The sequence below is a fragment of the Notamacropus eugenii genome, chromosome 4 (assembly GCF_028372415.1).
Source record: "Notamacropus eugenii isolate mMacEug1 chromosome 4, mMacEug1.pri_v2, whole genome shotgun sequence".
Classification (NCBI taxonomy): domain Eukaryota; kingdom Metazoa; phylum Chordata; class Mammalia; order Diprotodontia; family Macropodidae; genus Notamacropus; species Notamacropus eugenii.
Window position 1 is genome coordinate 87,849,197 of NC_092875.1, and position 15,930 is coordinate 87,865,126.

General features: G+C 36.4%; 1 protein-coding gene across 6 annotated transcripts in view; it reads right to left on the bottom strand.

Moving 5' to 3' along the window:
* ARHGAP39 (Rho GTPase activating protein 39) overlaps positions 1-15,930 on the bottom strand; it is a 444,016-nt gene that overhangs the window by 294,323 nt on the left and 133,763 nt on the right. For 3 of the 6 annotated variants that reach the window (XM_072602779.1, XM_072602782.1, XM_072602777.1), the window contains exons 3-4: positions 12,230-12,311; positions 10,002-10,161 (exon numbers count right to left, since the gene is read on the bottom strand). In XM_072602779.1, the coding sequence (XP_072458880.1) occupies positions 10,002-10,081 (80 nt within the window). In that variant the 5' untranslated portion in view covers positions 10,082-10,161; positions 12,230-12,311. Of the gene's footprint in view, positions 1-10,001; positions 10,162-12,229; positions 12,312-15,930 lie in introns of those variants that run through there. The other 3 variants (XM_072602781.1, XM_072602780.1, XM_072602783.1) reach the window with 2 other exon arrangements.

The following is a 15,930-nucleotide window of genomic DNA, read 5'->3' on the forward strand; positions in this document are numbered from 1 at the left end:
TACTCATCAAGATGACTGGTGACAGCCCAGGATGCAATGGGAGACCTTAGCCTCTTTAGGAATACTAGGAAAGGGAAGCTAAAGGAATGGGGGAAAATGTGCTTAAGGATTGAGAATGGGTTTGAATAATGACAGCCAGGTGTTCAATTCACTGGGATGGGGAGGGTATGAAGTGAATGGGAGTATGTTAATCACTGAGGAATGAGTTCAAGGAGGTTATCAACATCCATATCCTTAGTGTTTGGTCTCAAGGTGAAAGTACTCTCAGGGCTTCAGGCAGCTTGGGCAAGAGAAAAAGTGAAGGGAGCTGATGAAATAGTACTGAGTTAGACTAAGAGACTGAAAAAGGGAAATATGATGGAATGTCATGCTTCACACTTCCGTGCAATCAGGAACAGATTAGGAAAGGAGACTAGCACAAGATAGAACAGCATCTCTCCAGTGCAAGTAGGAAGTGGCCAAGCAATGAGATTAGCTATTTATGGAATAACATCTCTCTCTGTGTTCTCTCAAGATACAAAAATTTCCCTGCAAGCAAGTAGACTGGGAAACAATGAAATCTCTCTGTGCCCTGAAGGCAGGAAGAGGACTTCATCATAGGAGTAAATAGAAGGGAATAAGGTATAAAATGACTGGAAAAGTAGGAGGGGGTCAGGTTAGGAAGATCCTGCCCCAGGGATGTGCCAGTGTTAAGAGTACAGAACAGGGTATACACAAGATTAGCTGTAAAGGCAGAATCTACAATACTTAGCAACAATTCACATGGTGTATAAGAGAGTGAGAAGTCAAGGATAATACTTAGATTTAAGCCTGCGTAATAAGAAAGTAAAGGTGGTGTCATCAAAAGTAAGAGGGAACTTTTAGAAGACAGAAGGATTTAGGAGAAATTTTCATTTAACAAGTTTGAGCAGTGGATCTGAGAATCATCAGCATAAAAATGATAATTCAATCTGTGGAAGCTGATGAGTTTGCCAAGTGAAATAGTATAGAGTGAAAAGAGAACAGAACTCATTTCAGAATCTTAAGGGATACCCAAACTTAATTAAGTACAAACTAGATGAAGACCCAATAAAGGAGACTGAAGAGAGGTTAGATAGGTAAGAGCAGAAGAAAAAATATATTAAGTAAGCATCATCTATGTGCTACTTACTATGCTTAGTACAGGAAAAACATAGAAAAAAGCCAAATAGTCTTTGCCTTCAAGGAACTTACATTCTCTCCAAGAAGAAAACATACCTAGATATAAGTTAGCACGTACACAATAGATACGTGATGATTTTGACAAGAATGGCACTAGCAAATAGGGAGTAGGAAAAACTTCACAAAGAGGACAGCAAATGAGCTGAGATCAAAGAAATCAGGAATTCTAAGAAGCAAGTAAGTCAATATATTTCATGCACAGCAATCAATACAAAGTCAGAGATGGGAAACAGCACTGGTTTTGGAATCAGACAGAGTACAAATCTTGTCTCTGCTACTTGCTACATATGGGATCTTGAGCAGACTGCTTGACAGCTCTGGGCCTCAGCTCTTCGACATGCAAAATAAAGAGGCTGGATTAAGGCTTTTTCCAGCACTCAATTCAGAATCCATGAATTTACAGATTCATAAATCTATGAAATGAAATGCTGAGTATGATGGACACCCATCTGATTAGATCACAGAAGTTGTGGAGAATGAGTCTAATGTGGTAAGGCCAGAAAGGTAAGTTAGGGCTAGGTTTTGAAAGTATTAAATGTTTAATGAAAGGAGTTTACATTTGATCCTAGAAATACGCCATCATGACTGGAATTTACATACAAGGGGGATTGATACAGTCAAGTATAAGCTTAAGGAAAACCAATTTTGCAGGCATGCGAAAGATGGTTTAGAATGGAATAAAACTTGAGGATGAGACCAATTAGAAAGCCTGTACAATAGTCCAAGAAAAAGATGATAAGAACCTGCATTCAAGTGGTGATTATTCCAGTACAGAGAAAGGGGACGTATGCAAGATATTTTGGAGAAGTAGAAAAGAAAATATGTTGCAACTGTGGGGTGAGAGTGGGAAGTCAAGGATGAGACCAAGGTGAATGGAAGGATGGTGGCACCCTCAACAGAAATAGGGAAGTTTTGAAGAGAAATATATTCCACGCAAAAGAGATCAAGTTTAGCTTTGGACATGGTTTTGGAGATGATAACAAAACCCAAGGGAGTTGATGAGGTCATGTGAGAGAACACAGAGAAGGGAGCAGGGGCCCAAAACGGAGCCTTGGGGTACACTCATATATCAAGGGGGTGATGACAACTGAGCAAAGGAGACTGGTAAAAAGTGACTATGCAAGTAGGTGGAACAGTGTAACAAATACACAGTGGAGAGTATTTAGGAGGTGAATTTGGTCAACAATGTCAAAAAAAGGATGAGGACTGAAAAAAGGAGCTATATTAAAATCAAATATGGCAATTAGGGAGTAGGACTTTCTTTCATGGAAATCAAAATCTAAAGAGAACAAATCACTGATAGTAAAAGGAAAAAACATATGTAAATGAGCGCTTATTATGTGCAAGGGACTGTGGTAACTGCTGAGGATATTTAAAAAAAGTTTGAAAGGCAAAAAAAAACAAAAACAAGAAACCAATCTCTGCCATAAAAAAATGTCTATTCTAACAGAAGAAATAAAGTGTAAATAATTATGTACACACAAGCTATATTAAGATAAAAAGGAAGGTAAATTGAAAAGGGAGGAGTTAGCATCTGGAGAGAACTAGGAAAGTTCCTCAGTTCTCTCGCAGAAGACAGACTTTGAGTTGAGTCTTAAAGGAAGCCAAGGGAGCTAAGTCAGAGTTTAAGAGACAGAGCATTCCAGGTATAAGGGATAGATATAACACGACTAGAAAGGTAAGAAGTGGCCGAGCAATGAAGAGTTTAAAATGCGAGAGGGGGCTTTATATTTGATCCCAGAGGTAACATGAAGCAACTGGAGTTAATGGAGGGAAGGAGAGTGACAATCAGGCTTCCACTTTACAAAAATCACCTTTGCAGTGGAATGGAGTACGGTTTGGAGTGAAGAGACTTTGAAGAAGAAAGACCAGTTAGAAAGTTATAACAATACCTTAGGTGAAAGGTAATAAGGGCCTGCACCAGGGTGGCAGCTGTGTAAGTGGAGAAAAGGGGGAATACACAAGAGTTTTATAAAGAAAGAAGCGAAAATTTTATGAATGCATTGGATATGTGGAGTGAATGAGAGAGTTATAAAGAAAGACACTGAAGTTGTAGGCCTGCATGACAGACAGAATAGCAATGTGCTCAATAGTAACAGGGAAGTTTAGAAGGGAAGATTGGGGGGAAGATAATGAATTTGCTTTTGTTCATTTTGAGTATGAAGTGCCTATGAGACACTATGAGTTTGAAATGTCCATTAGGCAATTGGAAATGTGTGTTTGCAGCGCAAAAGAGAGGTTAAGGACAGATGTAGATATCAAGGAATTATCTGCATAAAGATGTGAACTGAACCCAAGGCAGGTGATGAAATTATCAAGTATGAGATAATGTGGGACAGGGGAAGAGAGGAGGGCAAAGACACAGCCTTGGGGGAACATCAAGAGGTAGAGGACATGATATGAATAGAAAGACTAAGAAGGAGTAGCTGGAAAGATAAGAGAAGAACCAGGAGAGAGCACAGTCCTGAAAGGCTTGGGGAGGAAAGATTATCTGGAAGAAGATGACATCAAATGCTGCAGACATTAGATTTGATCATTAAGGGAGTATTGGTAATCAGAGAAGGTTGTTTCAGTTAAATGATGGGACCAGGAATAAAAAATTTCCTCAAAGAATTTAGTTATAAAAGGAAGGAGAGATATAGGATCATAGCTGGCAGCAAAGGTATAAGACACCGTTGAAGATTTCTGTACAAAAGAATGATATTACCAGATGTGTCCACTTGGAAGATTAATTTGGAAGCAATATGAAGTTCAGATTATGAGATAAAAAAGATTGGAAGTAGAGAGAACAGTTTGGACAGTATGATAATTTAGTATTAATGAAGAACATATGAAAAAATGTTGGCAATGGAAATAGAGAAGAAATGAATAAGTTACTATATATGTGTAATCATATGGAAGCAAAAAATAAGTAAAAAATAATGATTATCTAAGAACAAAATACAGCGACAATATCAATATAAAATATCAATGAAGTCAACATTAGTAAATAACAAAACTTGTCAAATATAATAGTCAATATTAGTGCCATACTATAAACATTAAAGGTCATATACCACCTATTAAATGATTAATTGTTTTTCAGGCAATATACTTTACAGGGAATTTGTTTGAGTTTGGGACATGGAGGTTGTTTAATAACAAAATGTATGGATACATTTAAAAATTGAAAACAAGTAAGATCATTGATTTCGAGCTAGAAGGGGACTTAAAACAACAACAAGAATAACCATGTAGTTCAACATCCTCATTTTACAGATGAGTATACAGAGGACTAGGAGTTTAAATGACTTGTACAATATGACATGGTAAGCAGATAGATGATCTGGGATTTCAATCTACGTCCAATAATTCCTAAACCAGAATTCTCAGTGCTACATCACACAAAACTGGGAACCTAGTTGAAGAGTAATGTAAATGACAAAAATAGAGTAGCTAGGAAAAGTGGGCTCCAGAGTAATTCTCAAGGTTCTCTCCTTTTTCTTTGTAATAAGAGTTCTTAACGTGGGGTCTATGAACTTAAAAAAAAAAATTCTGATAACTACATTTTAGGATGATTGATTTTATAATCTTACATAATTTATTTTTTTCCATTCAAAAACATCATTGTGAAAAGGAATTAACTGGCTTCATCAGACTGACAAAAGGATCAGTGACAAAAAGAAGTTAAGAACCACTATTCTATACTCTCTCAATTGGTGGTCTCACCAAATTCCACAAGTTCAATGATCATTTCTAGGCGATGATTCCAAGATTTAGATATCTATCCCTAATTTCTCTCCTCAACTCTAGTCCTACATCACCAATTCCTTGCTGTACATTTTGAACTAGAAGTGCTAAAGATATTTCTAACCCAATATGTCCAAAACAGAATTCATGATATTTTCCACCAAATCCTTCCCTTTCTGAATTTCCCTAATATTACCAAAGGTACCACCATCCTTCCAGTTACCTGACTCCCAACCTCAGTGTGACCCTTAATTCCTTTCTCTTAATCTACATATCCCAATCTAAATACAAAACTTATAGTTTCTTTCTCTAAAGTATCTCACTTACGTCCTCTTCTCTCCACTCATGTAGCCACCCCCCTAGTCCAGGCCCTTATCAACTGTCACCTAGGCTATTAAAAAGGCTACAATAGCTTTTGACTAGGTCCTGCTGGTCTCAGATCTCAATCAATTCCAACTAATCTTCATTTAGGTACCAAAGTGATTTTTCTAAAGTGTAGATAAAGCCATGTATTGTTCATAAAAACTCTCTGTTGGCATTTAGAGCTCCTTACAACCAACCTGACAACTTCCTACCTCTCCAATCTTCTTATATTCTCTCAATAAAGCAATAATGAGTTATGTGCTGCTTCTTGCACATGACCCTCCATCTCCTATGCTTTGTACTCTATTCCCCATACATAAAATGCTCTTCTACTTAACCTTCAGCTTCTACAATTCTCAGCCTCCTAGAAGACTAAGCTTAAGTGCTACCTCCTCCAGGAGGCCTTTCCAACTCTCTCCATCCCAGCTTGGCTGTAGATTACCCCTATCTATTCTGTCTTACAACTAATTCAGGTATACTGTCTCCCCATTAGAATATAAACTACACCTGAGGGTAGGGACTATTTTTCCTTTTCTTTGTATCCCTATTGCTTAACACAGTACCTGATGCATTGCAAGTGCTTAATCCTTATTGATTGATTACTTGCTAATTGCTTATGTACTATATATATACCCTGGCCAAAAAGGAAATTTTATTATTTCCCAATCTTGCCCTGTCCTCTCCTGTCTCCATATATGTGCAAATTATTCACTTTTTCTAGACGTCATCCTACTTTTCCCACCTCCATCCCTCCACTTTTATGCCAGGAATGCACTTATCTCCACCACCCTCATCTTCATTTACGGAATTATTTTCAGTTATCATGGCCCAGTTCAGGTGGCTATCTAATTAATGATCCCTCAAGCCAAAAAGTAACCTCTCCCTTCTCAGAGTTGTCAAAGAACTTTGGAGATATTCACTGTACTCATCATAATGTATTTTCTTATACTTAATTGTGGGTACGTTTTGCCCAACCAATTAGGTAACATTTTAACAGTCTAGTAGTACAAGAGGCTAACAGACTAGTGTCCATGGGCCAATTCTGATCCATCATCTGTTTTTCTATGGTCTGCAAGCTAAGAATGATTTTTACATTTCAAATGATTTTTTAAAAAAGAATATTGCATAACATGAAAATTTTATAAAATTCAAAATTTAGTGTCAATAAGAAATGTTTTGATTTTTTTTGGAACTCATTGGTTTCCATTTTGTCTGTGACTGCTTTCATGCTACAAATGAGTTGCAAAAGAGATTATGTGGCTCTCATCACTTCCCACAGATGCATACTGTATTACAAATCACAGTGACAAAGTTATAACTCAACAGAATTTTCAGTACAACACATATAACTATACCTTGATTTTTTTTTTATTAACAGTAGAAACCCATCATTTCAAAACAAGAAGAGTGGACTTCAAATGCTATACTTTTAAGGCACAGTGGAATGTGAATTATTTTGTTATTAAATTAGATGGCAAAGAATTGTGTTTATTATGCTATGATTCTATACCACTGCTAAGAGAATATAAAATATTACTATTACCAAACTAAGCACATTAATCACAATATTCAATTCACAATAAAGCTATAGTAAAAAAAAAAAAAGATTAGAAAAAGGAAATTTTAAAAGACAATTTCATCGTAGCAGAATTTCTTGACAAAATTAAAAAATGAGAATGGGGCTACAACCAAAGCAAATTTCTGACTGAGCTAGAAGTCTTCCTAATAAGATCAGGGTTAAAGCAAGGATGCCTATTATTATTATTATTATTATTAATTATTATTCAAGAGTGTATTAAAAATGCAACAAACAAGAAAAAGAAATCTAAAGGAATCAGAATAGGCAACAAGGAAACCTATCACTTTGCAGACAATATGATAATATACTTAGAGAATCCTAGAGAATTAACTAAATAACTAACGGAAATAATTTAAAACTTTAGCAAAGTTGCAGGATATAAAATAAGCCCACATAAATCATCAGCATTTCTATATATTACTGACAAAATCCAGCAAAAAGATATAGAAAGAGAAATTTCATTAAAAATAACTGTAGACAACATAAAGTACCTGGGAGTCTACCTGCCAAGGAAAGGCCAGGAAATGTATGAACACAATTACAAAACACTTTTCATATAAGTAAAGTCAGATCTAAACAACTGGAAAAGTATTGCTTGCTCATGGGTAGGCAGAGTTAATATAATAAAAATAATTCTACTCAAAGTAATTTACTGATTCAGGGCCATACCAATCAAATTACTAAACAATTATTTTATAGAGCTAGAAAAGAGAGCAACAAAATTGTTGTTACTACATCAACTGTTCTCTAGAAGTTCTGCTCACTTCACTCTGAAGCAGTTCATATAATTCTATTACTATAGCTTTAAATTTGTTCATATGTATGGAATAATAAAACATGTTGGATTAGAAATCAAGAAATATGAGTATATATTTCAATTCTGCCAATAACAAGCTATGTAAACTGAGCCAAATCATTTTGGCTTCGTTACATGGAAATTAGAGGTTTCTGGAAACTCATTACGTAGAATCCCATGAGGAAATGAATTATCTTTCTGATATTTAGGGCAGTGGCTGAAGCTAGACATTACTACTTTCCCTAACCACCCCAAATGTAACTGTGATGTTATTTCTCATTTGGAATAAAGCAATTATATTTTTGACAGAGTACTACTGTCTCTCATTTTCTTGCCAGAAGTTTGTGGGTTCATGTCTGGGCTTCCCACTTTTACCAGCCATGAGACTCCAGTAGAATCAGTGAATTTCTCTAAGCCTCAGTTTCCAGTTTCTGTTTTTAATGTGAGAAGACTCTTGTTCAAGAAGCAGGTGGCTCAGATGCTATTTGAGGTCCCACCCAACTCAGAGCTTCTGAGATTTTAAGTTACCCTAGAATTCTGTCCACTTACGGATCTACTATAACCCAAATCACCTATCTACCTCCACATTGTCCAGGAATATGAAAGATTGTCAAATTCCTTGATAAAACTCAAACATACTATAAATACACAGCAGTCCAAACTATTCACCTTAATCTTAATTGAAGCAGCACCTAGAACAAGGGAGCTTATAGTTGAAGTGATAGTCAAAACACATGTGCCCTGATTAGAACACATTTGAAATACCATTAATTTCATTCTGGCAACTACATTTTAAGAAAGTGATCAACAAGCTGAATTATGTCTGAAGAATAATGAACAAATGGTGAAGGAATTTAATACTATTCTATAGAAGGGTCAGCTGAAGAAACTAAGGATTTTTTTACTGTGGAGAACAAAAGACTTAAGGTCAGTATAGAATCACAGAATGTGGAATACTAAGGGAAGTTAAAGAAGATCCAGTTCAACTCCTTCATTTTTGCAGAAGAAGAAAACAAAGCTCAAAAAATGATGTGAGACAGCAAGGCATAAAGGTAAGAAAAGCAGCTGAGCAGGGATCCAAATCAAGATCCTCTACTTCCTAATCCAGTATTCCTTCCAGAACATCACACTGACTGTAAAACATAGCTGAAGTAAGTATAAGGGCTCTCAATCATGTTGGAAAAGAATTCAATGTATTTTGTTTGGCCTCAGAGGGCAGAGCTAGGAGCACCAGGTAGAAGGTACAGAGGAAGATCAGTTCAATATGAGAAAGAAAAAAAAAAAAAACCCAAACAATTAGAACTGTCAGAAAAGTAGAACTAATTGCCAAAAGAGGTGATGAAATTTTCTCACCACAGAGTAGCTCTTCAAGCAACCCTCTATAAGGGATATTATAAAGCTATAAGGACTTCAAGGCAGTGTTGCACAGTGGACAATGATGAACTTGGGAGTCAGAAAGACTTTTGTTCAAATCTTGCCTCAGGACAATTACTTGCTGCTGACTGTGGGCAAGTCATGATGTTAACCCCTTTGAAATGAAACTTCCCTGATTTGTAAAATGAGGGAGTTGGAACTGATGACTGTTAAAGTCCCTTCCAGCTCTAAACTTAGGATCTAGTTAATAGGTGAGGTACTTTCCAATTCTGAAATTCAATATTTGCATGATTTATCAGTTTAGTAACCCTGTCAAAAAACAAAAGAAACTGGAATTATTTTTTCTGACTCATGTAGTCTCCTAGTGATCGTCCTATCTCTTTTTAACTGTTCCAAAACCATCTGTTTAGTCATCTGTTCTACAATTTTTCTGGAGACTTATGTTTAAAGTTTTCAGAAATTTCTCTTTCCTGCTGTCTCAATTCCTTAATAGAGCTTTAATACTTACATCTGCAAATTCTTTTAATATACTTTATCCAGTCTGGGTGACTTAAATTAAATGAAAATAGGTAAGGTTTCTCTTACTATTCCCTCTCTTTTTTGTGACTTTAAATTTCCTCATAATAAATTTTTTTTGCTTACCCTTTTCAGATTAAAGATTTTCTCCTTAATAGAAAAAAAAACAAACAATAACTCTGAGCCTCAATATTTTAAGTACTCATACGCAAAAAATTAAAACTGATTTCCAAGTAGTTTATTGATTACTATAGACTATTTTCTTACTCTATAATGCATAGATTATAGAATATTTTATTACAATAAGCTATATAGTCTATTTTATTGCAATATCAATTTCCATAAAAAATATCAAAAGAACCATTAAAAATTAAATAATTTATTTGATCCCATATTTTAAAATTCTTCCAGGAGAACTAGGTTTGAATTTCTCCCTCTCCTTACCTGGCACTGGATCCAGAACTCCTAGGATCCTGTATGTCAGTATTATGACTCCGGCAATCGTAATCCTGAGTCTGGGACATTGCAGTCTGTTGCCAAAGCAATCAGCAGGATTTCATTGACTCATCCTTAGATCTCCACCATCAAATAAGAGGGTGATGAGCTATATAAAAAGAAAAAAATATCTTTAAACAAATGTTCAGATCTCTGACCCTAAGCTACAAAAAGAAGACTTTTATGGGGGAGGAGGGAGAAACAATTTTTATTTTGTGTTTTAGGAACCAAACAGTAACTCATTTCATTTGGCCAACAAGAATACCTAATTTTAGCAGGTAAAACCAGGCTCAAAGGCAGGGACAGGCTTTCCAAAGACAAAAACTTAGATTTCTCAATAATAGCCTCAGGCAGAACATAATACAGTAGGCACCCAAAAAGAAAGGTCTTTGTATTGAGAAATTTAATTCTAATAAACTAAACACAAACCATTTATTCTAACATTTTACCATTATCCTAAATAAGGTACTATGCCTGGTACCACAGTGATGAACAATGACACTTGACAGTTGGTAATCCTTTTCTCTTTGTTAAGAGGAGGGAATTTTGTCCCCTTGAAAAAGGTCAAATTCTATTCAGATCCCATAAAAGAATGCAGTAGTGTCCTCTCTAGCCTCTCTTCCTTTAATTCTTCTATTCCCCTAAAACAAGACCTCTTCTTTTCACATGTTCTTCTTAGTGTCCAGATGAATAAAGTGAACAGGAAATTTGTTGATGGGGATAAAAAGAAGAATCCTTCATTCAAAGCCAAGAAATGGTTATCGCTACTTTATTTCAGGTGAAAATATAGGTCATACAGACATCTAAACTGGGTCAGTCTCATGTCTTCTCTGGCTGTAAAGACAGTGGGGTTTAATGTGAAGAGCCAGGGTTTAGAGTTGGGACCTTGGCTTTTAAGGAACTCTGAGCCTCAGTTTCTTCATCCATAAAATGGAAGTAATTAAACTTTGACTACTTGCTACAAAGAGTTAGGAAAGCCCTTCACAAACCTTAATGCCCTACTAAAGTGGGGGCTATTTTTGACTCCCTTCACTTGTTTACAATAATCTTTGTCAAAAACCTTGTTCTTTAAAATACTTCTAAAGATTCTATCTTCCCAGTATTAGATCATCCTCACCTTTTTCGTTTGAAATATTTTTTAATATCCTGATATTTCTTTCAGAATAAATGAAATTCAAGTAACTCTTAATCATCTGTTATTCTAAAATATGGATTGTGACTGCCTTTGTCTAAAACTCAAGTCTCCTAGATGAAGACATGATCAGGAAAACAATGACAGCAACAGAAATAACATAAACAGACTATTTGCCAAGTCTAGCCCACATTTAGGGAAAATTTCAAAACCAGTGTAAACACAAGTATCATAAGATTGTTTAGTGTACAACATAGCAGATTTCTAAAATTCAGATTTTAACATTTTAGAACCTCTGTCTTATGTACAAGATACAAAAATCAAATTTCAAGGATATTTCAAGTGCAAAATCAAAAGCAAACCAAAGCACAAAATACAAATCAAGTAAAAAATTAAATTTACGTATCTACTGTCCCTTAGATAACCTGTAATTTTTCCCCCTAAAAACTTAAATCTGTATTACTTTAAATTTCATCATTGCCAAAAAAGTGACACAAATATAGAAATTATAACGGAAAATTATTTTGAAGGTAGTAATGTTCCCATTTTAAAAGCAGTCATGCAAATGGAATTAAGTTTGATTTGTGGACTTAGTAAAGCAAAAAATCTTCAAAAATTGTCTTATGTAAACTATAGGGTTAGATGGCTGCTAAGCTTCTTTTACGTTTCTATATTCCTTGAAGCTATATTCCTACTCTCAATGTCATTTAATAAGCACTTCTCTGAATATTTATTCATGTAAAATAAATATTCATGAATATTTATTACTTAAGGAAATACAAAGATGGCATAAAAATGCAAACTGTGAGAAAATATTAACAGCAAAACCACAGGAAATTGACTTATATACCCAAAAACTTTAAAATATTCTTCAATATTAGATTATTAGAATAGAAATTCTTTCCAGAAAATTTAACATTCACTAGATATAAAACAAAGTGCTCAAAACTTTTGAATTTCAGAAGTCAAGACAGAGGGAGGAGCCAAGATGGCAGAGCAGAAAGATACACATATGCTAGCTCCCAACATAGAGCCCATAAAATACCTGTAAAGAAGAACTCCCAACAAATTCTGGAGCAGCAGAAGCCACAGAACAATGAAGCAGGAGATTTCTCTTCCAGAGACACCTGAAAAACCAACACGAAAGGTCCGTCGCACACAGAACCGGAAGAGAGCCCAGTCCTCCTTGGCCACACGGCACCGAGAGGAGCAGATCTGAGCAGGCTTCAGGGACAGAATCTCTAGCGGCAGCACAGGTCCCTCCACCCACAAGCGCCAAAGGTCAGTGAGACAGTCTTTGTGGCTCGCCAAGAGGGGAGCGGGGTGTCCCCATAACTCAGGCCCCCTCGGGAGGCAGCAGTGGAGGCAGCAGCAGACAAGGGCTCCCAAAGCAGGCAGGAGCTTGGATCCATTGTTGAAGGTCTCTGCATAAACCCACTGAGGGAACTGAGCCCCGTGAGGCAGCCCTGCCCCCACCCAAGCACCTGAACTTAATCTCACACTGAATAGCAGCCCCACCCCCACCGAAGCCCTGAGGCTGGGGAACAGCATTTGAATCTCAGACCCCAAGCACTAGCTGGGCAGAATTGGAAGCTAGGTGTGTGCAGAGAGGAAACTCAGAGGTCAAGTAACTGGCTGGGAAAATGCCCAGAAAAGGGAAAAAAAAAATAAGACTACAGAAGGTTATTTTCTTGGTGAACAGATATCTCCTCCCATCCTTTTGGATGAGGAAGAACAATGCTTACCAGCAGGGAAAGACACAGAAGTCAAGGCTTCTGTATCCCAAATATCCAAAATAAATATTCAATGGGCTCAGGCCATGGAAGAGCTCAAAAAGGATTTTGAAAATCAAGTTAGAGAGGTGGAGGAAAAACTGGGAAGAGAAATGAGAGAGATGCAAGAAAAGCATGAAAAGCAGGTCAACACCTTGCTAAAGGAGACCCAAAAAAATGCTGAAGAAAATAACATCTTGAAAAATAGGCTAACTCAATTGGCAAAAGAGGTTCAAAAAGCCAATGAGGAGAAGAATGCTTTCAAAAGCAGAATTAGCCAAATGGAAAAGAAGGTTCAAAAGCTCACTGAAGAAAATAGTTCTTTCAAAATTAGAGTGGAACAGATGGAAGCTAATGACTTTATGAGAAACCAAGAAATCACAAAACAAAACCAAAAGAATGAAAAAATGGAAGAGAATGTGAAATATCTCATGGGAAAAACAACTGACCTGGAAAATAGATCCAGGAGAGATAATTTAAAAATTATGGGACTACCTGAAAGCCATGATCAAAAAAAGATCCTAGACATCATCCTTCATGAAATTATCAAGGAAAACTGCCCTGAGATTCGAGAACCAGTGGGGAAAATAAATATTGAGAGAATCCCACCGATCACCGCCTGAAAGAGATCCAAAAAGAGAAAACTCCTAGGAACATTGTGGCCAAATTCCAGAGTTCCCTGGTCAAGGAGAAAATATTGCAAGCAGCTAGAAAGAAACAATTCAAATACTGTGGAAATACAATCAGGATAACACAAGATCTAGCAGCTTCTACATTAAGGGACTGAAGGGCATGGAATAGGATATTCCAGAAGTCAAAGGAACTAGGACTAAAACCAAGAATCACCTGCCCAGCAAAACTGAGTATAATACTTCAGGGGAAAAAATGGTATTTCAATGAAATAGAGGACTTTCAAGCATTCTTGATGAAAAGACCAGAGCTGAAAAGAAAATTTGATTTTCAAACACAAGAATGAAGAGAAGCATGAAAAGGTGAACAGCAAAGAGAAGTCATAAGGGACTTACTAAAGTTGAACTGTTTACATTCCTACATGGAAAGACAATATTTGTAACTCTTGAAACATTTCAGTATCTGGGTACTGGGTGGGATTACACACACACATGCACACACGCACACATACATAGAGACAGAGTGCACAGAGTGAATTGAAGAGGATGGGATCATATCTTAAAAAAAAAATGAAATCAAGCAGTGAGAGAGAAAGATATTGGGAGGAGAAAGGGAGAAATGGAATGGGGCAAATTATCTCTCATAAAAGAGGCAAGCAAAAGACTCATTAGTGGAGGGATAAAGAGGGGAGGTGAGAGAAAAACATGAAGTCTACTCTCATCACATTCCACTAAAGGAAAGAATAAAATGCACACTCATTTTGGTATGAAAACCTATCTTACAATACAGGAAAGTGGGGGATAAGGGGATAAGCAGGGTGGGGGGATGATAGAAGGGAGGGCATGGGGAGGAGAGTACAATTAGAGGTCGACACTCATGGGGAGGGATAGGATCAAAAGAGAATAGAAGTAATGGGGGACAGGATAGGATGGAGGGAAATATAGTTAGTCCTATACAACACAACTATTATGGAAGTCATTTGCAAAACTACACAGATTTGGCCTATATTGAATTGCTTGCTTTCCAAAGGGAAGGGGTGGAGAGGGAGGGAGGTAAAGAAGGTGGAACTCAAAGTGTTAGGAACAACTGTCGAGTAATGTTCTTGCCACTAGGAAATAAGAAATACAGGTAAAGGGGTATAGAAAGCTATCTGGCCCTACAGGACAAAAAAGAAGATGGAGACAAGGGCAGAGAGGGATGATAGAAGAGAGAGCAGATTGGTCATAGAGGCAATTAGAATGCTTGGTGTTTGGGGTGGGGGGAGGGGAGAAAAGGGGAGAAAATTTGTAACCCAAAATTTTGTGAAAATGAATGTTAAAAGTTAAATAAATAAATTTAATTTAAAAAAATAAAAATAAAAATAAAAAAATAAAAAAATAAATTTTAAAAAAAATTTAAAAAAAAAAAAAAGAATAAGAATCATTCTGAATTGGTCAAAGGCACTTTTTAAGGGAAAAAATCCAAACAATATATAACCATATGAAAAAATGCCCCAAATTACTAATCATCAATGAATTGCAAATTAAAGTAACTTTGAAATTATTCCACACAACACAATCTATCAGACTGGCATAGTTAATAAAAAAGAAAATGACAAATGTTGGAGGGATTGTGGGAAAACAGGTACCCTGATGAATTGTTGATGGACCTGAGATAGACAATACAGACAGTTCTAGAATTGCATAGGAAGAGAATGTCTTTAGGAAACTGCCAAGCTCCTTTAATGACCTCAAGTTTCTCTTAGAAACAAAGGACCAGCTTTTAAATACTTGTGTACCACTTTTTTATTGTTCAGTAGTTTCAGTCATGTCTGACCCTTCATGACCCTATTTAGGATTTTCTTGACAAAGACACTGGAGGCAACTCTTACCTCACAGTTCATTATTCACACCTCTTCCAACACTGAAAAAGGGTGCCTATCTTCCCACAGTTCCTTTAACTTTGACTATTAATGTTTTAACATTCATTTTTACCAATGTGATGGGTGTGAGCTGATAATTAAGAGTTGCGTTAATTTGTACTTCTCTTACTATTAGTGATCCAGTGTGTTTTTTTATATGAATGTTTTTCTTTTGAAAATAGTCTGTTCATACCTTTGGAATGTACTCCTCAGGGAAAGAGTAGAAGAATGTGCAAGAAGAAATCCAACCCAGTAAAAAATTGGTTAAAAGAAATAGGCCCAGAGAGATTTTGGATGCAAGAACACTGATGGTATGCGACAGCCTATACGGGGACTACAGACAAAGTGTTATGCACAAAGGAACACAAGCAATAGGCCTGAATGCCCCATAAGGGGGATGCAACAACCACCCAAGGTCCCAGCAGCCACAGCAGGAGGTTCTAT